This window comes from Daucus carota, chromosome 5 (assembly GCF_001625215.2).
Source record: "Daucus carota subsp. sativus chromosome 5, DH1 v3.0, whole genome shotgun sequence".
In the NCBI taxonomy this organism is placed as follows: Eukaryota; Viridiplantae; Streptophyta; class Magnoliopsida; order Apiales; family Apiaceae; genus Daucus; species Daucus carota.
In genome coordinates this window covers 32,201,011-32,224,298 of record NC_030385.2, presented here as the reverse complement: position 1 = coordinate 32,224,298, position 23,288 = coordinate 32,201,011, and the positions used below count along the sequence as shown (strand labels likewise).

The window sequence follows — 23,288 nt, the reverse complement described above, 5'->3', positions numbered from 1 at the left end:
TAAACAAGTTTGGCATAAAAATTACATGAATATGTTAGAGTATTCAATCATATCTCACAGGATAGCTTCTCATCTAAAGGGTGTTGCGAAATCTAAAAGGAAAACAGACAACTCATATTTCAATACAACGTAATATATTTTTTTCAGTTTCTATGAATTATTAATTTATGATTTTCTTGAGACCGAAAATTATGAAGGGATCTTTCAAAAATTATTATCTTATTATTTTATCGAATTTTTCAATTTTTTACATTGGTCTAAGTCGGGACCAGACAAATTTATTATTTTAGAGAATTTATTAATTTACCTAGTATTAATTTAAAGAATTTCTACCGGACTCGAGAAAAGTACTCCCTCCGTCCCAGTCATTTGTATACAAATGGCTGGGACACGGAGACCAAGAAAATGTGTAAGAAATGAGTAAAGTTAGATGAAAAGTGTGTATAGTGGTGGGACCCATTTATATTTAATAATAGATTTGAGATAGTGGAGGAAAGTAGTGGGTGTAATAGTGTTTATATTATTATAGAATTGAGATAGTGGAGGAAAGTAGTTGGTGTAATGATATTTTATATTATAAAAGTTTACTACTTTTGGAATGTATACAATTGATGGGACGTCCCAAAAAGGAAACTGTATACAATTCATTGGGACGGAGGGAGTAACATTCTAGGTGGCAATCATTGATGTGAAATGCCAATAGGGTTCTTTGCGGGATTCGAAAAAGTTTGAATTTCAGTGGAATTTGTTGTTAATTTGTTACATTTAAATGTCAAATGCAGCTCATCTCTCGATAGTAAAAACTCATGTAACGTTAAGAATTAAAGAGTACTGTCTTAAACTACTGTATCCTTTCGAACCTTTATTCCACGCAATCTGAACGTTAGACTACTATCCCTGATACAAGAATAGATTCAACAATTGACGATCAATATCGGTACTCCCTCCGTCCCAGTCAATTCTATACAGTTTTTTTTAGGACATTCTATCATTTCTATACATTCCAAAAATAATAACTTTTAATAATATAAAATACTATTACACCTACTATTTTCTTACACTATCTTCATTCTATAATAATATAAACACTATTACACTCGCTACTTTCTTCCACTATCTCATAATCTATCATTAAATATATATGAGTCCCACTACTTTACCCACCATTTATATATAAATGATCGGTACAGAGGGATTAACTATTTATATATTTCCTTCACGTGCTAATTTAGTCCCTTTCTTAATTTTATAAGATGAAATGACTAAATTCAATTATTGGGATCACTGCATATATTACGGCCACATGCTCCAGTTACTTCTTTATAAAAATAAAAAACTTGATGAGTTATTGGTTTTTAATTTGACTACGATTGTCACTATAGTAACCAATCATTTTCGACTACTATTTCTATTGTGAAGTGTTTGCAAGTACCCATTCTGTTTGCAATTTCAAATTTACAAATATGAACCCATAACTTCCAAACATGGACAATTACATGATAATATATGCCTATTTTGTTTGACATAGTCACAGACATATCCGTAAAATACTTTATATTTTTGTGGGAGAGCTTTGTTAGAGAAAAAAGAATTCCACATGCTGCTGCATCACTTGCGTTGCAATAAGTTTACCAGCAAATCCTTTGATTAAGTTCTTACGATTTAATAAACCATCAGTGCAACTCAGATCACACAACGCAGAAATAAATTGCTTACATCTGTAGTCTGTGCTACTGACTCAGTGACATTAGATACAAGCGTCCATGATGCATTTGATAGGACTCCTAAAGAAAACCTTCAATACTTCCGTGTCCCATTCTGGTTTCTCGATAAATAGAGACTGCTTCTTCCATAACCTTAGCCTGAGCAAGCAACTTGGCTCTCTTTTTCCCAGAGGGATGTGTAGAAAGATAGTCTAACATGGCCGATGAACCGGTAACTTTGCCTAACTTCTCATAAACCATAGGTGCAACTCGAGGATCATATCTAGCAGAAGCAAGTAGTAATAGCCCTATGTAATCCGCTTCCATCTCCATCCTAAAATACAAATTAATTATGCAATTGAACATACACTATATATGAGTAAGTATCTATTGAAGAACCATTATAGATGATCAGAACAATAGTTAGAATTTGGTATAAGCAACACTTGCGCAGTTGCACTAACATATGGCTTTAAAGATGTTCTAAACAAGTCCCGGAACATTTAGATTTAAATAAGAACACTACCCAACCAACCAATATTTTTGGGTTCAGAACTGATAAAACTACTTCATAAGAGATTTTCACCACGTGCCCAGAAATAGTGTCATTAGATGTCAGGTAGTCAAATTTCTAAACTACCAGTAAGCACTTTAACATCACAATTCTGACAATTGATTTGAGTCTTTGACAATCCAATTATGCTTGTTACCAAGTCATCTCCGTACAGCAGGAACTTAGTGTTCGGTAACATCTGAAGAATTCTAATCATATCATTCTTCACTCACTAGACAACGGAGATTTACATTTCTACAAACGCTCTAATCACATGTTTCTGTGTTTATATGCTCTGTATAGCCATCTATTGGGGAATAAAATACAAGGGTAGTTTAGTCTTTGTTATAGAGTAGGTATTTAATGGCAAGCAAAGTCAGGATGTGAACATAAATTAGTCCTCTGTTGACAGTACGTGGAGAACCTGTCAGGACAAGGTTGGACAAGGATGAATATATACAGTACACTCCATCAATATATACTGAGAAGTGAACTTGTAAAAGTAATTACAACAAAGAAGAATCTGTCATGCCAGTTCTATATCCAAGTTGCTCCAGAGTATTAATGCGGAGAGGATTTTGGAGTACCAAGGCAAGAAGAACTGAAAAAGGTGAAAAATTATTTTGAGTACGAGGATTTAGCTGGAACGGTTAACGAGATCTGGTGCCAAGTCTCCTTGAGTTCCCTTGTAATTAAACTGATGACCAATCATGATTAACGGCTTGCAGTGAGGAGATTAACTGTGAATCTCTCAGGAAGTTGAGCTCTAAATTTGAGAAATTGTCAAGTCAATGGACTCGAGACACATGAAGTGTACAGGACTTTTTGAAGAGGTTAAAAAAAAAAATAGTGGAAATTCAGAAATATGTGAAAGGGGCAATAATGTTTATTGAAGTGATAGATTCGGTGAAATTTCTTTCTGAAGAGGTCATCTTTAAAACTGCTATACTTCAAGCTGATTTAAAGAGGAAATATTGTGTTCTGAAAGGATTGCTCTTTATCTTAAAATGTTATGAAAAATCTACTTCTAGCAACAAAGACCAGAATGATGAATTTGGAAATTTACTGGCATCTTATGAGAATTTGGAGAATGAGCATGATGAAGCTACTGAAAAGGTTCTGTTTCTTGAATAAAAGGTTTCTGATTCATTATCATCAATCAGACATGTTTAATCGAGTATTTGGGAAACCTTAACCAGAAACTAATGATGTTTGCTACTTTGGATAAATTAACTGAGACGCTTGAAATGCTGGAGAAGACAGATAAAGTTCTTTTGAAAAAGGCTACAGCTGAGTTGAAAAGGCCAAGGAGTTCACTCGAGCCAAGAAAAAAGGGCGGCAATTTAATTTTTAAAAAAAGAAAGAGTTTTTTTTTTATATTCATGATCAGATGATAGTGCTGGAAGGTGCAAAAGCTACAACAGAGACTGTCGATGCTTTAAGAAATGGAGTCAGCTGGTTACGAGAGGGATGTCATGCATGCGGAACTTCTTACTTTGAAGGAGAGTTCAGATGGGAAAAAAAAAAAAAAAAAAAAAAAAAAAAAAAAAAAACTTGCTGATGAAAATGGAGGAGTGGCAATAGAAGCTCAACAGCTAAGGCAAGAAAGCTCTATCTTGATGTAAAAAGGAGGTGAAGCTATTGGTAAGATCTGTGAAAGAACTTGCAAGTAAGGTTGACATTATTAGGTCGAGAGACATCCAACTTAGAGCTTAAATGTTTTGTCACTTTGTTTTATATCTTCAAGCTAAGAGTTTCACTTTGTTCTCACTCATTAGCTTGAGGGGGAGTATTGGGGAATAAAATACAAGGGTAGTTTAGTCTTTGTTATAGAGTAGGTATTGGGCTCTATATAAAGCCCCACTAGTTTCATTCTAGATATGTTTTTCATTACAATGTAGTCCTTTGAGTCATGACAGCAGAACATATCTGTTCATTTGCTGTTCTTCTTCTCAGTGCATAGTTCTGCAGTGGTAGTTTATAGAGTTCTTCAATTTATGAAAGTTATCACCAGCATTCTAATTCTCGACTCATTGTAAATTAAGCTAGAATTTTTTCCTTGTTTAAGAAATGGACTCTTCGTCGAGTCAGAATATCTGACCACCAGGTTAGTTTATAGCATAAATATTCTTTCAGCCATTCAAATGGTACATAGAAGTAAAGCATGTATGTGTACATAGATAGATATCAGAAAGCAATATATGAGTGGAGACACAGATATCTAAATAGATATACATACATACACACTGCACATTTACACTCACATACACACTAGTTACTACCCATACCTATGAAGCTGTGCGGCACCCAGGTGCTGCACTGCGCACCGGGTGCGGTGCTGGTGTTGCAGTGTGGCTGGGTGCGCACCGGGTGCACCACCTGGCGTATCCCAGCATATCTGGTCGGGGATTCACGAGGGTGCGGGAAGGATTTGTAATTTTGTGGCACTGTGATAATGGAATTCATTGCCAAAGGCAGTAGCTACTGCCGGAAAAAATCAAGATGGAAGCTATGATAATCGAGATGATTGATTTCATGTGTCAACTGAATATCGAATATTATGTCTTTCATTTATTAAGTATGATAAAATTGTGTATTTGACCATATGGTTTAATTTGAATGCTACTCCTTTAGTTTGTTAATTAACTATATGTATAACATATATTTTTTATTTTCTTAATTGTCATATCCTCCCACACCCAAATCCCCATACTATTTTTTTGCCGAATTCCCGTATCCCCACACCAAGTCCCCGCGCCCGCACTCCTGCTTCATAGACCCATACAGACGGGCGAAATCTAAGGGGCATGGGGGGGCACGTGTCCCCCCTTAAAAGAAAATTGATAGTTTCTCCACATTATAAAATTTTAGAAATTAGAGGATGCCCACGTAGAATTTGAAAATGCATGTCTATGGCTGACTGGCGCTTCTTATTTTTTGAAACAATTGCCAGTGAGCCTGTCAGCCTGATATCCTAAGCCAATTACTAAACTTCTTAGCCTAAAGTGTGAGTCAAATTGCACTCCAGTACCCCATTTCTATTGATCTTCCGAATCCAGCCCCAATATTCCATGGAATTCACAAACTACTCTTACAGTTTTAAAATTAATCAAACCAGCCCTTTAAGTTTTGGAGTAAATCAGGATAACTTCTAAACTTCAGAATTTTCACTTCAGCCCTTGTAACTTCTCATTTTGCAGTTTTACCAATACAGCCAGGGGAGGAAAATAGTGGTTGCAATAAGGAATGTCACTAGCTAAGGCATCAGGTTAGAGAAGTATATCGAAACGCAAAAGACTCAGAATGAACAACAAAAGAACAAACAGACCCCACTAATATAGAGGAAACCAGTAGCCAAATGTCTTGTTACCTAATTATACGGAATGTCACCTCCATAATAGAGAAATGATGCAGGGAATAAGATACCAGATCAGTTTGAAGGAGTGGAGCTAAAGTTTCCTTAGTGGAGACACTCCTGATGACTTGTTTCACAAATGCATAGTTTCAAAAAGTTTTTTACTTGGAAATTGGAATAATGTGATTATGTGAAGGCAAAAAACTACAGAAAAAATGGAAAAAAATATAATAATAACAATTAAAAAGAAGTGTTTGGCCAAGGCTAAATGATGAGCAACGAAAAAGAAAATAATAGGAGTCTTCTATTTTTTGTTAGTGAAATAGTTTGATTGTATTTAGTGTTTGGAAATTAGTGTAGTTGTTTATTTAATTATATATGTGGAGCTACTGGTTTATTAGTCTAGTAGTTTATTTATAATAAAGAGTAATGTTATCATGCCTTAGTCCATAACATAGTTTATTCTCCATATAATGTTGTAATCCCAACATATCATGTCATGGTAGCTTTGATTATACAACATTGTTTTTTCTGAATTGAAATTGATTATTTTTAATTTAGGGATTTAAACTTGGGGTAAGGTTGATGGGGTTTTTACAATTTCACTTTTAAATATAGAGAGACTTATCTGACATCTGAAAACCTGAAAACACGATGAACACACATCAAACCTTCTTGGTGACACAAATTTTCATTTTTTTATGGACTCCAATATAATTATGTACTCCCTAAGTTTCAAATTAGATGTCCACTTTCAAAAATTAACACAGTTTAAGAAAAGTGAATGTTTGTAAATTAATTTCATTAAATGACCATAATATGTGGAGTGAGGTTGATCTAGGAAACATAAATAAGAGACATGAAACTTAAAGAAAACAGCCGCACCCTACACCCTCACCTCCATAACAAAGAAACAATGCAGAGTATAGTATTTTGGATCATTTACAGAATAGCGCGGAGGATTTTGTACACCTTATTTAGCAAGTCAGAGTTTGTTCTATAGTAGATGGAATATTCAACTTTCCATTCACAAAATCACCTTAGGGCTGAATTTGTTGATAAGCCCTCAACGTATACCAACAAATGTTATCTGTCCTAGTACACCAAGACCAATATAAAACCCAGCATATGTTGTCATGTTAGATGAACAAAATGCAATGAGAGCTTTCAACATTTTGGCCTGATCATTATTCTATCAAGACAGAAATGCAAGGGTCAATTTTAAAGCGCTAATCGTAAAATGCGATTTTTAGCAATTAACAAAACCAGTGAAAATTATTCTGAACCATTTATATACCTTTAGAAAAGAAGCCATTGCTATGAATTCTATGTACAACATCATACCATGCAAACGAATAAGAAAGCTAAGCAAGTAAAAGTCATGAATATATCTCACCTCCTTGAAAAGGGCAGTCTTAACAAAAGATGTGACATGGAGTTGACTATATCAGGCATAACAAACTGATAAAGAATCAGCTGTATAATGAAGTACCAAAAGTTCTTTGTTATCCCCTCAGCTCCATGTCGCGCAACAACATGACCAACCTATTCGAAGAGACATAAGAAAATATAAAACATACCAAACCAATATACGCTATTTATTTAAAACAGCATAGCATTCATACCTCATGTCCAATAATAGTTGCAATCTCTTCATTCGTCTGAAAATGTCTTAGCAATCCCGTAAAAACAACAATTTTCCCACCTGGTAGGCAAAACGCATTAACAACAGGTTCATCCACAACCAATATTTCCCAGTTCAGACCTTCCAAATGAGAAATCGAGGACTTCACACCTTTCTCCTCCCCTTTCTTCCTACTTTGCTGGACCCATTTATCATCAAGAACCTCATCTTCTTTACTCCAATTTGCTTCAGCACTATCAGTTAACACCATCAAAGTCTGATCCCCACCACTCTCACTCACCCCAACATGGTCCGTACTATAATCCACATCAGTCCACACCTGTTCCTTCCTTAACCCCCTTTGTAATGCCTCGATAATCTCTTTGGCAATCAACCTAACTCGAATACTATCCGGATGAATCGCAGGCAATATCTTCCCCTTAAATTGTTTCTTTATCTCCTCAAACTGCGAATCACCCATCCTCTTCTCCATGCCCGGTGGTAAAAGCACAAAATGTGTCCTCTTGGTATACGGTATCGTCTCCAAATTCCCAAAATACAGAGTAAACACAACACCACCACCGAAAACCATAACAATAAAAATGTTTCTTGGATTCTCAAACCATTGCCTAGGCCCTCTTGGCCTAAAGTGACGAACTTGATGTCGATCAACATAGTAAAATCTTTTCCCAACTAAAACGCCCAATTCTTTCTTTTTATACCCATAATTAGACCCCCAATTTCTTGAAATTGGAGAAAACCCATACAATCTACTGTTGTTCACGCTTGAAAAAGATGATTCATATTGGTTTATTTTAGGAATTGATTGTTTAATGGTGCTGCTGGGAGTGATTTTTGAGGTGTAATTTTTAAACAAATCAAGAAAAAGCTTGGATCTTTTGTACAATCCCATGGTTGCTTAGCAATACATGTAAGAATCAAGGATTATATATCAAGAGAAAACAAAGAAAAGATCAAAGGGTACTCAAAAAATTGAAAATTAGAGACCGACCTGGAAATGTCTGGACACTGGAGTCTAGAAGCAACTCTGAAGCAGTAACATAAACATGTTCCAGCTCCACCGTTTAACCAAACAAACCACAAAAACATTAAATTTACTGTACTTTCAAATTTAACTTCTTTTTTTTCCTATTGCTAATTTTCAGATACTTTTTATTACTAGGTACTATTTTACTAATCTTAATAAACATTTTTAAATAAGTTGTTAAAAGATATTATCAATGATTTATTTTTCAGAAAAAACATATATTAAATGTACTAGATTAATAATGATTAATGTTTTATAATAGTTTAATGTGAAAGATTCTATTTTAAATTATTTCTTTCGATAATTTTATATTATATGTAAGTCATAAAGAATATAATTGTAAAAATAAATTTTATGGATAATTATTTTAATACTCAAGTCAACTTTTATTTAAAATTCCTAAATATAAAAAAAATTAATCAAGCATACTTCTTACCGACTTCTAACTTTAAATTTGTTTATGAATTATTATTAAGTTTGAGTCAAATTTATAACAAATTTTCTGATTTAAAATTAAAAATGACTTAAATCATGCAAAGATACAGTTTTAATAGTGTATTCAATTATTTTAAGAAATTAATAATAATATATGGATTTGAATAAATTTCATCCAATTTTGTTTTTACGCATAGTTCAGCAGATTCTAGATAAAATATTACAAAGTTAATATAAAATTTTTATATTTAAATGTTTCAACCTCTATTCTAAAAGTCGGTGATTAATCCATGTTCCGTACCTCGTCGAACTGATTAAATCTCCGATTAATCACTGATCAATTCGATTAATTCCCGATCAATTCCATTAATCTCCGATTAATTCTTGTTCCATAAATTCACCGATTAAGTCCGATTCCCGTTTTTTACAACACTCGTTTCAACATGTTATGAATTACAATAAAATTTCAAAAATAAATTTTTTAAAATCTGAACTAAATACACCCTATATTTTATTAAAAATTAAATTAGTTAAAACTCTCAAATAAATACAACTCTAACTCCCTACTCCAAAGTTATAATTAGGGATGCAAGTAAGTGAAAGGAATGTAAAATTATTTAATTTTCACTCCTATTTGTGAGTTTTTTTTAAAAAAGGAAAGCAAGTGAAAATGATGCAAATATAACATAATTTCACTCCAAAAATGGGATTGAGATGAAAATTGCTTTCGCATGCTTTCTCTCCTAAAAAAATTAGGCACACGAAACCAATAACGGGCGGATACGATTTTCACCTCGAGTACACAAAACACGAAAATACACGAAACGAAATTATACGAAATAAAACAATTGCCACTTTTAATCGTACCAAATATTGGACTAATGAGATTAACTCTATTATCAGATATTTTTTAGTTTAGAATTTATTTTAGATGAGAACAAAAAATAGAAAAAAAAAATTAAAATAATTTCCATCCAAAATCAAAAAACCTCAACTACAATCAAATACAAATTTAATCAAACATATTTTTTTTCAAAACATTATTTTTCAACGCCCATGCGGAGCGGGCAAACATACTAGTATAACATAATTTCACTCCAAAAATGGGATTGAGATGAAAATTGCTTTCGCATGCTTTCTCTCCTAAAAAAAACTCAGCAGCGTCTAAAATTCTTCACTCGATCAGTTAGCTTGCCATGTGAAAACTTCTAACACGATTTATATGAAACAAATTTGTAATATAACCGTGTTTGATTTGGGTGGGGTGAGTTTGGAGTTTGAACAAACTTATAAGAAAAGAAATTTAAATATCATAAAGATTTATTTGAAAAATATAATTTAAAGTACTTATCAAAGTAATTTTAGTGCTATTCCTTTGTTTGCGTAATATCTATTCTAATGAAATTATTATATAACAAATTACATGATACGAAAATGATAAATACATCGAAGCCTAACAGGTCAAACACATGAACAATCTACACAGCAAGAACTCGTCAGAATGAAATTCTTGTGTTAATGCCCTGTACGCACCTGTGCACAAAGAAGGATTATTTTGCCAATTCTCTGAAAATTTATGATTCCGCCAGTGCCACCACTGAACCATATTCTTATGATTCTACGGAACCCTTTCAATAATTGGACAATCAAATTATTCTACTCTTCGCCTAAGAAACAAGAACTATGAAAGTATCATTGTGCTCAAACTTAACTTTCATACAATCAATCTCCATTCTTCTGCCTAGATTGTTACACAAAGTCACAAACAACCAGTGCTCCGGTTAACTTTTCTCATTCTCTCTGACAGAAATGCAGATAATTTGGCCTATAACCTGTAAGAGATGATCATCAGTTTCAGAAGAGACAGACTGAGAACAGCGAAGGACAGGTCATATGTTTGTGTCCCTCCTCTTTCTCCAAATTGTTATTCAGTTATTCCGAGGGTTACATATCAAACTAAAATTAATCATTAAGATAACTTTATATCACTTTACGAATAGATATTAAGCAGATGCAATTTTAATCATTAAAAATCAAATAAAAATGCATCATAATATATGCATGAGAATTAAAGAATTTGTCCACATTATTTTGCATGCAATATATGTATGAGAACTAAAAATAGTTTTTATTTAGTTTTCCACATTTTTTTTGCATGCATCCCCAGTACTAGTTTTCCACATTTAACCCGTTAGCATATGCATTCATAGATCATGCTGTTGGTCTGGAGTCAATTACCTGATTTACAGGTTTTGGTTCAGTAATGGAGCTGGTTTGATTAGTATGATATGATCCCAAGAGATTACCAATAAATGTCCACTACATGCCTCCCTCGATTCCTTTCCACCAGAAGCTGAGCAGCGAGTCAGATTAGTTTTAGCATCTGCTGTGCATTGCTGAGGAATCAACTTTACTGAAATTCACCAACTCCTCCTTAACTTCTTCCAGTTGCTTCTTGTAAATAAAGAACTGCAAAACATTTTTAACTAATAGCAAGAAATTAGCAAGTATCAATTTATCTAATAATCAGTCTAACTAGCTACTACATTTCAGCATGTAGTCAGGTTAAAAGTTCATTAAAAGTTAAGAGATGATTGTCAATATAGATATCAGTGAAGATGGAGATGAGAGGATGGGAGATAAAACTTAACTTGTATTTTATCATAACCCTTTAACATCAGACATATGCTGCTGTATGACACAAGTTTCAGTTAATTATAGCTTGTGACATCATAATAATAGCGATAATCCACTAACTCACTCTAGCATAATTTGCTGGCCAAAACATGTACAAACTACAATCTGAAATCACTTGCTGCTTGAACTCTATTTTGAATTTCCTGGGTTTTTTTCCCGAGCAATTACTTGTTGCTTATTTATTCCAGCTTCGAGCTTGTTTTTTAATCAAAGATGATCATGAGTAGCTCTTTTGATCCATAACATGGCACTGTATAAAACAAAACATGACTCCTCTGCATTGAATATATCATCGAGACTGTCTACAAACAGCTAACTTTGTGGCATCAAATTCTTCCCATATACTTCTCATGATAGTATAGTATGGCGTTAAACAGACATGCTATTCTGTTTTAATTCAGATAATCCTTTGTTTAATTTGTATTTTCTCAATCCATTAGCGGGAGACAATTTTGACTAGATGTCTTTAGCTATATTCAAGAGCCTACTGACCTTTTAACAGTAGAAAAAACATTGCAAGTGAGCTGAGCAATGACCGTTTTGTTGCAAGGCTCCCAATAGCTCTGCAACAACATTATCTTCTGTTGGCCAAGTCAATGCACCTGTGACAAACCATAGCTTATGTTTTGAAGCTAGATTTACCCCGGTGATCTTCTCCAGGGTCTGGGGTCCAATGAGCCTTGCTGTTTATCCACTTGCACATATGTGATCCATCAGATGGGGAAGGAGGAAAAGAGGGTTAAGCATCTTCAAAGGTTTTCCACTAGTTGCCTCATGTATAATCATAGAGGATTTAAATGAAATGACAACGGAATGTAAAGAGCAGGGTAACACAATCAGATTTGTTATACAGTTCAAAAATAATTCGGAGAAGAGAATTCAAAAAAGTTGATCCAAAATAGCAGAAAAGTGAAGTGATTGTTAGAAATAGATACGAGGTACACTGTTTGATCTATTGGCTTTGTTTCAAATTCATCAGTGCAAATTGTGACACTGTCATAGTAACTACAACATCATATTAACAGCATAATCACACAAATGCAGGTTAGAGCTAAAAAAAAGGGTAATTATATTTCCGAATAGTATGCATAACAATCCCTATTAGCTCAAATAGCATAGCTTAATTACAGTCCACATGTAGCAGTTTAGATTGTACTAGGAAAAAGACATAAAGAATTAACAAACTTGGCCACAATTAAACATAGTTAAGAAGTCGAGTTATAACAACTGCTTAGATATTTATGACAGATAACACAACTTTAGGTGCTTATCCCAGGGAATTGACAACCAAGATGTACAAGTTAAAAATTAATCACAACATAATTAATGTTAACCCTGTATGCTCTAATAGCTGACACAAGGACACAACTATTGCAGAACAAAAAAACTTATCATGATCAGATATAATTACATATCAATATCATAGCTAAGATGGTCCAGCATACCTCGCAAAACTATTTTTCTACCTTGGGCATAGCACATTAAGTCACAGAACTATTCTTCTAGACACGTATTCTACCGGACTTGCAGTTATCGCAAATACAATTATGTCCATAACCTTACAAATACATTAGCAGCACTGCCCAGACAGCTCAAGTCTTTCAAATCAAAAGAATCAATTTAGAGTAATTGTATACGAAAACATGGTACTATGTAATTACAGGTGGAAAACAGCAACAAAATACAAGTATAGTTTATCCTAGTACTATTACAATATGGCAGTAACAAACTAAAAAAACTAGTACCCTTTTACATTACCTCTGCTGCATCTCTATACAATATAACAATAGAGCATCATTACAAACAATGCCCAACTACCCCTCCATATATCTCTGTTTATTTCCACTTATACCCTCCTTCCCGTTCTTTCACTCTCTTTAAAACACCTTCAACAGCAATATCAAATGCATCTTTCATGCCCTTTAAACCTGTATTAGGCTTGGCATACACAAGTTTTGGTATATATTCTACCACTTTTGCCCTCATTTTCTTCACTTCTTCTTGACTGAATTTCTCAAGCACACTTCTTATAGAAGTCCCATTCTCCACCTCATTCCGGTCTATAAAAACCGAATAACTCCCAGCTTCTTCAGGCAAAAACCACTCATACTGATAATAAGCCGTTCTCTTCCAGAAAAAAACCGGAATTGAACCAGCCACCATGCAATCAAATATAGACCGGCGAGTAAAACTATCCCCTCTAGGCTGCAAACAAAAATCCGAACTCAGAAACGTCTCAAGGATCGCAGCCGTACGGTTACTACATTTCGAACCACCACAATCAACAACCCTACATTTCTCCGAATCAGCATAACATTGTTTCAACAACAACCCTCTAAAATCATTCTTAATAAATCCCCGCGTCGCCCCTGCAAAACAATAAAGTGTACTGCGACGCCGTCCATTAACAAAATTCTGCCAAATTTTCACATCATTAGCCGAACTAGGATGAAATCCAGTAGGATAAGGCACACCAACATCAAAATAATCCCACGAATTCCGTTCAATTAAAAGCCTACTAATATTCCTCATCTCCGGAAGATAAATACACTTGGAACCCCAATCGCCATCATTCGACCTCCGAAAATCCCACGTAATTCTCCCCATAGTAATAAAATGATCCCACCCACTCGACCTATTGAAATACGGCTTCTCTCGCACCCACCTCAAAATCATCTCGCAATGATAATCACGATCCCTCGCCGTGAAATTACTCGACCACAAGTACTTCCCCACCGCGAGTCCAGCATAAAACGGAATATAAAACGCCGTAGCCGATTCAGGCTCCATAGTTCTACACTTATAATTCATCATTCGATCATGAAAAATAATCTCTAACGCGAACTGATCAGTCCAGTACCATGCATTCACAACGCTCTTCGGCACCACATTCGCCACCGACGTGAACTTCTCTCCGAACCCGTTGTTCATAAACGTGCCGCACCGGGACCCAAACGGGCTCAGCTTATCACAGTTCTGTAACAGCTCTTTGTTGAACTGTTCCGGGATGTCGTACACATAAACCCTGCCGTCGGGACAAAGCTCCGTCGAGTTGGGACCGCCGGATTTGACGGATATCGGGGCGTGGAGAGAGAAGGTGGAGATGGGGAGAGAGAGGGAGGCGTATAGAATGAGGATCTGGAGGATGAGGATCAGGAGAATGAGACATGAGCGGGGGTGATATATTAGGGTTTGTATGTGGGAGAATGAGAATGAGTTTGAGTTTTTGCGGTCTAGTGATGATTTGGTCGGGGTTTTCGGTTTTTCCGGGGAGTGGGGGTCGGAAATGGGAAGCATTAGAAAGCGCTTTAACGATTTTCCGGCGAGTTGTTGCCGGAAAATGGTGGGGTGGGGAGACAGGGAAGGGGTGTTTGAAGTGGAAGTGTTTAGGATGGGAGTTTGACACAGTTTCCTAGGAAAGTGGTAGACAAAGTATAGATACAAAAGCGCCACGTTTTATATACTTTATTTTGGAGTGTAATTTACATTTTACTGTATCTGAAGTGCTGTGCCTGTGATTATAAATTTTAACGATGATTAGTAAAAATCAATAATGTTATCAGTAAATTTCCTAAATTTATTACTTATAAATAAATTAAAATAGTTGTTATGGGATTTTTTACATAAATTACATCGGTGCGTGATATAACACAGTGATTTTTTCTTGGCGTCCTAAATTTTAAACGAAATTTTTGTTTGTACTGAAAATTCCTTGAAAAATATTTTATAAATTTTCAAATTTGTTAAAGAAACTCTTTTTAAATACTAAATCATTTGATTAGTGGTATTAAATAAAGAGCAATAAATTACAGTACACGAACTTTTAATGCTAATAATTATACGAGAATAAATTATGATAAGCAAAATTGAATTAAATAAATGAGAAAATGAGTTAAATGAAAACGTAAATGGCTGCAGCATTCATGGGCATCTTCGCGACGGTAAAAAAATAAAGGAGGTGATGGTCAGCCACCTAATTAGAAACGCAACCGACAAGAAAATGAGTTATACGTGTCATTTTCTTTCGTTTCATGGTTTTGTTTTCTCTGGTACACATGTCATGTCATTAGAGTGTGTATGCTTCACAGGTTAAATGTTTTTCTAGCCAAAATAATCCTTTTTTATTACTCACTGTGTTGAGCACTTTCGACTTCCCACCAACACAAAATAATATTTTATTATCCACCGGCTCAAATTTCATACTCTATAGAAATATTTAGGCAGGTGCTTGGCAGCCCTATTTCTTGGTACTTTGAACTTTGGGTCATTAACAAATCAATACTCATATTTCGAAAGATGATAGTTCGTACATCAAAATTTATATGAGCTTTCAGTTTATAATCCTGACTTCTCAAAGTTTATGTAGTATATTTTAAAATTATTTCTGAACACACACAATGATGTAAAAAAATATGTACTTAGATTTAAAATCTGAAAATTTATTTAAAATTTGGGGATGCTATAAAAAAATATGTATTTTTTATTTAAAAATATATATTTTGATTTAGAATCTGAAAATTTAATTAAAAAATTATTTTAAAGATAATATATATACATATACAAGCAACCACTCGTCGATTACCCCCACTTGCAATCAAGAAGCGGAAAAAAACTCTCACCGAACGGAGAAAATAACCTGAAAATACTAGTCAAAAATTAAAATAAAAGCAAATTGAAAACAAATAAAAGTAATTTAAATCTAATCGTCGAAACCACAATATAGACGATTAACTCTCAAATCACATAAACTTTGGTTGAATTAAAAATAAGTAAACTGAAACTCCTAGATTAAAAAAACAAACTAAACCTAATTAAAAGGATAGAAATCATTTCCTGAAAAGGAATATTATTGAAGAAACCAAATAAAAGAGTTTGAGACTTTCTATCAATAAAAGCTTTTCGGATAATGGTGACGACCACTTTAAGAATATAAAACTTTTTAGGATTTCTCGGAGAGATGGAGTATAATTTTATAATCTTTTTAAAGATGTTTTTTCAAAAAAATAATATAAAATTATACTTTATCAGAGTATTATACTCTCTATGTCCCTCTCATTTCTTTACAGTTACTATTTTGGGATGTCCCTTTCATTTCTTTACGTTACTATAAATAGTAAGTTTTTCCCATCATTACACCCACTATCTTCCCCTACTATCTCATATTTAACAATAAAAACTACTATTACACCCACTACTTTCCTCCAATATCTCAAATATATTATTAAATATTGATAGGTCCCACCGCTTTACCCATTTTTAATCTAACTTTACTTATTTTTTTTACATTGTCTTGATCTCCATGTCCCTCTCCAATGTAAAGAATTGAGAGGGACGGAGGGAGTAGTGAATGTCTGATCTATTCTGATACTCCCTTCGTCTCCGTAAATTATATACAACGTTTACTATTTGCACATTTCGAAACTCGTATAAATTATAATTTCATAATTTTATCGTCTCAATAAATGTTTAAATGTTAATTTTTTATTTTAAAAAAAAAATAAAATATTAAAAAAATATTAAAAAAACGTATCAAAAAAAATAACGTATACAATTGAATTGAAGTAAGGAGATAAAGGGAGTAGCTGTTATGTTTTCTTGTTGTGATTTACTCCTGCTGCGTTTGTTTGCGAGGAAGGGTCCAAGAGCATCTCCAAAATGGTTGGCGAAATTGGACCGGTAAGATATTATGTAAAATTTGTTGAACCTGTAAGACATTTTGCTTTGATGGTATTGACTATAGTGGTTGGCTATAATTTAATAATAGTATGTTATTAATATTTTAGATTGTTATAAAATAGAATATATCACTTTAATATGGTAATAAGTGATGTGTAATCTTCCGGTAGATCTTCTTACAAACTTGTAGCGGATCGACAAATATAATCATCCATAACAGGTTGACTATAACTATAGATAACAGGTGAGGATGGTTGAATTTTTATTTTTATATGACAACTAGAATTTTAGCCAAGGGTATTCATGGTTGGAAATGATCTAAGACTCCGCAACTAAACTAGGAAAAACATATCATTTAAGTTTCATGGAGAAGGGGTCCAAAGTTGAAAGCTAAATAAGTTTGTGATAAAGAAAACACAAGACAGCTTGAAGATGTTTATATTTTAGCGTCACGTGAAAATGGGTCCAAGTGTTCACAACCTGATTAATGTTGCGAACCATATGCAATGCGCATATCAATCGGTGCCGTCGGTGGTGGCTAGCACAGTACGTCAAGCGCGGTTAGCGGGGTAATTCACGCTGCATGATCCGCTTTACATGTGTCTAGAAATCAGCTATTTCGCAGCTGTACACGAATTGTGTACAGATAAAAGTAAGTTGTTGCGAAACATGACATGAGGAAAATGAGACGAGGAGGTTCATGAAGCTGCTTATGGGTCATGTACCGACAATTGTTGTTACTTTGCGTTCGTAGGCTTATCTGATTGCGTTGTTTCAGAGTACAGGCTGACCTTGCTGGCATTTATTTTGATTGAGATATAAGAATCAGATTTATCCCTTTCCTCTCGTCTCTTTGTCAAATCCTCAGCCACATGTTACAATCGTAAGATTTTTCGGTTTCGGTTTAGGGTTTTCGAATCTACGAAAAAATGTTGATTTTTTAGAATTACATTTGATAAAAATAATTATTGAAGTGGACGAACAAAATTGTACTAGAGAACTGCATATTGCAGTGTGCATATCATTCCTTGTGCAGGTTGACTGATTAAAAAATAACAAGATTAATTAATTATTGTAATGCAGAGGGCAGGCACAACAGCACTAGTGCATCTGAGATTCAATTCTACGATGAGTCATAGCAAATGACTGAGTTTCATCCCATTGTTTATTCTAGAGCTGCCTAATTTGGAGAATTAATATTATTCAGAATATTTAGGTTGATGGGAACATTTGCATTAACTTGGACACTAAGTTGAGTTGAAGATGTAGTGATGCCCCAACACTAACTACGCCGACATACAATTATGGTCAACTCTGTCTAACATAAACTTGTGCATCTCAACTGCAGAAGGCAGTCTGCTTTCTACCAAGGATTAAATTAGGCATAGTCCGGACTCAGATAAACAAGTATATGTATTCTACTAGCATTTATAAAAGAACAAAACAAAATGACCTAAAGAAAGTCTAAAGAAATCCAACTAGTCTTTATCAGGCTTATGGAGAAAAGTCTAACCACATGGAAATTAAAGAATGGCCATCCCAAAAATTTCAGAATATAACATTCTCAATTAGTGTACTCACATGTTTAAGCACCTTTTACTGTTATTTTAACACAACTTGTTTGCTTTAATGATGCAGACTGTCTATGAATTGCTTTTATAAAAGAACCACATGGAAATTAAGTAATGGCCATTCTCAGAAGAATCAAAATATACAGAAAAAGAAATAAAAGACAGTTCTAGTTCCACAAACCATCTTTTGACATAATCATCCATACAATGATTAAATGATGTAGTACTACTATTAAAGATCAAAAGATGTAGTACTACTGAAAGACCTTTAATAATGGAGATGGCAAATTCTAGAGTGCATTCAGCATCTATACCAACCAAGAGAGATTCTGAGTTTTACATTACATGGATGAGAACTAACATACTGATTCAGTCACAAAGAGCATTTTACGTTTAGATGATAAAGCTAGTGAAATAATCATGGAACTGCCTTGGTACTACTAAAGCTCAAATCATTTGCCAAGAGAGCAATCCATAAAATATACCCCAAGGAAAGTAAATATGTAATATTCTAGGCCAGAGTCCAGAGACATCAACTGTTGGCAAGAATCATTAGCACGGCACTAGGAAAGGTTTCTGGTAAGCAGTCCCGCATATGTAAAAGGGCCATATGAGCCTAGGAGTAATAATACCCTCATGGTTTGGGACATTTTTACAACTTCTATTCTACGTATACTTCCACTAAAATATGCTCCAGTTATTAACAACACATAAGTGGTCAACGGTGAAATCCTTACATGATTTGATCACACATTGATCAGCTTAATGTTTGGAGTGAAACCGTAGTGTTCAATCATCTCCAGTAACTAGCTATAATACAAGAAAAATCATTCTGCGCGCTAATGAACATTTTCATTTTCATAGAACTAATGTATTCAACTCCCTCATTGTCGATCACACAACCTTGTTTATATTTATAATTTATCCATGGTTTCAACTACGTAAATTTTGATAGCACATAGATTCACCTTTTGTTCCTTAAATATTTATGGCACGCCAGGCACAATTACGAAGGCAAATCTTACAATCCAACTTCATACTGATACTGTATTTGATTCGCAAATCTTAGAACCCCCCCCCCCCCCCCCCCCCCCCCCCAAAAAAATGATTTTGACATCAAAAATAGTTTCCCGATTGGCAGATATAAAATTTTGCTTAAACTGTAATTTTACATACAATGATAACCAAATGCAGCTTCAATTGATCCAGAAGAGAGCACCCGGGAAAATGAGTAAAGTAGTCTTTTGCAGGATACATGATTGATCTCAGTTCAAAACATGACATTAAATGGGAATTGAATTTCAGAGCATGGCATTACAAGTATATCATTACGGTTTCTTCAAGAGAAGAGGCCCGACATTATCCCCAGTAGCCTTGTTGTGCTTCACATGACTCCCATCACACAAAGGAAAAGTTTTGGACCTCCAACATCTACAAAAAAAAAGCCCGATCTTCATCAGTCAATATAAATGTCATTCAAAAGAAAAGAATAGCTTTTCATGTCTAGCAACAATTTAATTATGCACCCACTTTTACTCATAGGGCCAAATAGAAATCTGATAAAATTGAGTTTGAGCCTGATCCAACTCATTACAAAATGACCACAAATTATATTCATAAAAGATACTGTGATTGAATTTGAAGCCCTATTTCATATATTAGCAAAATTTGAAGTTTCGTTCTGGTGCCCGGACAAATATTAAGTTGAATCCTACCCCCGTATCCCACATTCTTGTTCCTAAATCCTACTCCTTCTGTCTCCCTTATTTGTTTACTTGTTTACATTGGGGTTGTTTACATTGGAGGACGAGGGCTCGGCACGCATTCTAATGCTTTCGTAAAACGTAGTTGGATAAATTATTTTGAACCTTTTTATTCTTCAGAATAAAAATTTGATGTTTAAATTTTTATAAAAAAAGAAAAATTTTAAAAATAAGTTATATAACTATGTTTTATATGCGCCTTAAAATGCGTGTCGAGCCGTGTGAAAAAACTGTAAAGAAATGAGAGGGACATAAAGAGTACTCCCTCCGTCCCGGTAGATTGTATACATTTGATTTGGACACGGAGACCAAGTAAAAATGTAAAAAGTGAGTAAAGTGAGATGAAAAGTGAGTAAAGTGGTGGGACCCATTTATATTTAATGATAGATTTGAGATAGTGGAGGAAAATAGTGGGTGTAATAGTGTTTATATTATTATAGAATGGAGATAGTGGAAGAAAGAAGTGGGTGTAATAGTGTTTTATATTATTAAAAGTTACTATATTTGGAATGTATAGAAATGATGGGACGTCCCAAAAAGGAAACTGTATAGAATTGATTGGGACGGAGGGAGTAATTGTTTTCAGCAGCTTAAATTGCATTTACATACACATGCCATTCGTTTAAAGTAGCTCGAATAATCTAAAAGACTCAAAATACAATTCAACACCGTCAACTCAGATTTGCAGGACATGTATTTATGGTACTACAATTTCCTACTACACCTACAAGACGAGTAACAAAACACACATAAACTCGAAGCAAACAAACATCATCGGAAACAATGTAAGAAAGCCAAGTAAAAAACTAGTACCTGCAATAAGGAGTGACGGCCTTGGAGAGTTGAGTAAGGTCAACAGAGTCCACCACTTTCTCCTCTGACTTTCTTATCTCTGGGTTTATACCTTCTGCTCTCACTATCACTGTCCTCCTCAACTTCTCATTTCCGAGCTTCCGTGTAGGTGTCGACACACCCAGTGAAAATAATCCAGAACCCACGAAGCCTGCAGCAATCGAACCCATTAATCTTCGCACAAAATTTATGTAAGAATTTAATGGAGAGTGTTTTTGTGTACTTGTGTGAGGTGAAAATGTATGTTTGGGGGTATGTAAAACTTGTGGAGAACACACTCTTCTTTGATTTTGACCACAGGTTCTGTGTGATCATCGTCACCGATTATAATATTACGTGGCTGGTGTATAATGTATCCACGTAAACTGTGTTGATATAATACCGCCTCTTTCTAGATTACTCGTGCACTTTGAATTTCTCATCTGTCAAAATTTCAATTTATTTATCTATAATTTTAAAAGTTTTGAATTCATATTTTAAAATAGATTGTACTTAATTTTACTGATATTATTTTTAAAATATTCCAATAGATAATATATATATATTAATATATATATATATATATATATATATATATATATAAAGTTGAACTAAATTTTGATCGGTTTGATAAAAATTGAGAATAAACAATTATTTCAATAATTTTTTCTAAAATATGATCTTTTAAAATATATATATATATATAAGATTATTTTATTTTTAAAAAGGTGTGTCCGTGTATTTCGTGAATAAATTGCAAAGCCAACAGCTGATTTTGTAAAGTTTTTTTCCCCAAAGTTCACGGAAAACTTACTATTTCTTCGAAGAAGTATTCGTTTGGTTCGCGAATGGTGTTGGAATGAGAAATCGGGTTAAAGTGGTATGAGTTTAAGGTATCATATCTCATATCAATTGTTTAGTTGGGTCCTGCAATCAATATATTTTAAATTTTTAAAAAATATATATTATTAATTTATATTAATTAAAAAATATTATTATTATATGCTTTTGCATCATTGATTATTGTTGTATTAAAAATTAATATCTAATTACTGAAATAGCGATAAAAAATCAAAAATGATATTGATTCCCACACCTTCCATCTCATACCCACCTCCTCTCTTGGGTATAAAAACTTATATCTTGAGGATTTGAGGTATGAGTTTGAAATTTTAATTTTTACAACCAAACGCATGTATGGGTTTGAAATAAACAAAACTCATATCTGAGTCCAAATACCCTTCACCCAAATGAGTTACGATTTTCTTTGAAAACTTAGCAAATTATTGTACAAACATATATTTATATTAAATATTTTCGTGCCTCCGGAAATAAAAAGTTGCATCTAAAATTATGTTAATCCAGAAAGCAGGCCCAAACAAAGATGCAGTCCACTGCTATAATCTATTGCAAAACAGGGCCCAACCCAATTACGGAGAAATCTTCTCAATTCTGTTACTAAACTAGGCCCAACCCAATCAGGTTTTTCCCTAAAGCCAGAAACCAGTGCACAACTTTACTACACAGTCCACATACATACCTGGCAAGTAGGGATGTGCATGTGGTTTAGTGTGATTTGCACCTAAATCACATAGTACTCACAGTTTCCAAAATTAAAAATTGAAACTGAACCAAATATTATGATATGATGCAGTTTATAAAATGAGCGGTTTCAGTTTTATATGATGCGGTTCGGTTTTCGAATCGCAAAGAGTTCAATAAACTTTCGGATATTCTTTAACAAATTTACAATAAATATTTCAAAAATAGTTACATCTCCGTAGTTACATTAGTTATGAGAAAAATATGGAACTATTGATTGATATAACCAGTAATATATTGATTGATATGATGAGTAAAATGAATGCCATAAAACTATATGACTTCAACTTTGGACAGAATAAAAAACATAATGTATTAGAAGTTGTTTCAACAAAATCATGAGCAGTAATCAGGAGTAAAGAGTCAGGTCAAACACCAAACATGTGCACACAAAAACTCCCACATTCTGCAGATTAATGAACATGCTCGG

The 23,288-nt window shown here is 34.0% G+C and overlaps 3 protein-coding genes across 3 annotated transcripts; all 3 read right to left on the bottom strand.

The window, feature by feature from the left end:
• Positions 1-1,617: 1,617 nt before the first annotated feature.
• On the bottom strand, positions 1,618-8,337 carry LOC108223738 (mitochondrial metalloendopeptidase OMA1-like). The gene is made up of 3 exons (XM_017398134.2): positions 7,237-8,337; positions 7,008-7,156; positions 1,618-2,037 (listed from the first exon to the last, which is right to left on the bottom strand). The coding sequence occupies exons 1-3, from the start codon at positions 8,146-8,148 to the stop codon at positions 1,785-1,787; spliced, it is 1,314 nt and encodes a 437-aa protein (XP_017253623.1). The 5' UTR covers positions 8,149-8,337; the 3' UTR covers positions 1,618-1,784.
• A 4,677-nt stretch (positions 8,338-13,014) lies between these two features.
• LOC108223975 (xyloglucan galactosyltransferase XLT2) lies at positions 13,015-14,856 on the bottom strand. Its single transcript, XM_017398472.2, has one exon. It carries the CDS (start codon positions 14,710-14,712, stop codon positions 13,252-13,254), a length of 1,461 nt encoding a protein of 486 aa, XP_017253961.1. The 5' UTR covers positions 14,713-14,856; the 3' UTR covers positions 13,015-13,251.
• Positions 14,857-19,842: 4,986 nt separating this feature from the next.
• On the bottom strand, positions 19,843-21,568 carry LOC108222032 (CDGSH iron-sulfur domain-containing protein NEET). Its single transcript, XM_017395916.2, has 2 exons — positions 21,239-21,568; positions 19,843-20,093 (listed from the first exon to the last, which is right to left on the bottom strand). The coding sequence occupies exons 1-2, from the start codon at positions 21,445-21,447 to the stop codon at positions 19,991-19,993; spliced, it is 312 nt and encodes a 103-aa protein (XP_017251405.1). The 5' UTR covers positions 21,448-21,568; the 3' UTR covers positions 19,843-19,990.
• Between the last annotated feature and the right edge of the window lie 1,720 nt (positions 21,569-23,288).

What these genes read in the sequence shown, in the direction of transcription:
- LOC108223738 (XM_017398134.2), bottom strand. Translation starts at nt 8,148, where the DNA reads ATGGGATTGTACAAAAGATCCAAGCTTTTTCTTGATTTGTTTAAAAAT. An exon ending in CAACTATTATTGGACATGAG is followed by an intron (nt 7,157 to 7,236) that starts GTATGAATGCTA and finishes CTCTTCGAATAG; the next exon opens with GTTGGTCATGTTGTTGCGCG. An exon ending in AGACTGCCCTTTTCAAGGAG is followed by an intron (nt 2,038 to 7,007) that starts GTGAGATATATT and finishes TTTGTATTTTAG; the next exon opens with GATGGAGATGGAAGCGGATT.
- LOC108223975 (XM_017398472.2), bottom strand. Translation starts at nt 14,712, where the DNA reads ATGCTTCCCATTTCCGACCCCCACTCCCCGGAAAAACCGAAAACCCCG.
- LOC108222032 (XM_017395916.2), bottom strand. Translation starts at nt 21,447, where the DNA reads ATGGGTTCGATTGCTGCAGGCTTCGTGGGTTCTGGATTATTTTCACTG. An exon ending in GCCGTCACTCCTTATTGCAG is followed by an intron (nt 20,094 to 21,238) that starts GTACTAGTTTTT and finishes TTTTTTTTGTAG; the next exon opens with ATGTTGGAGGTCCAAAACTT.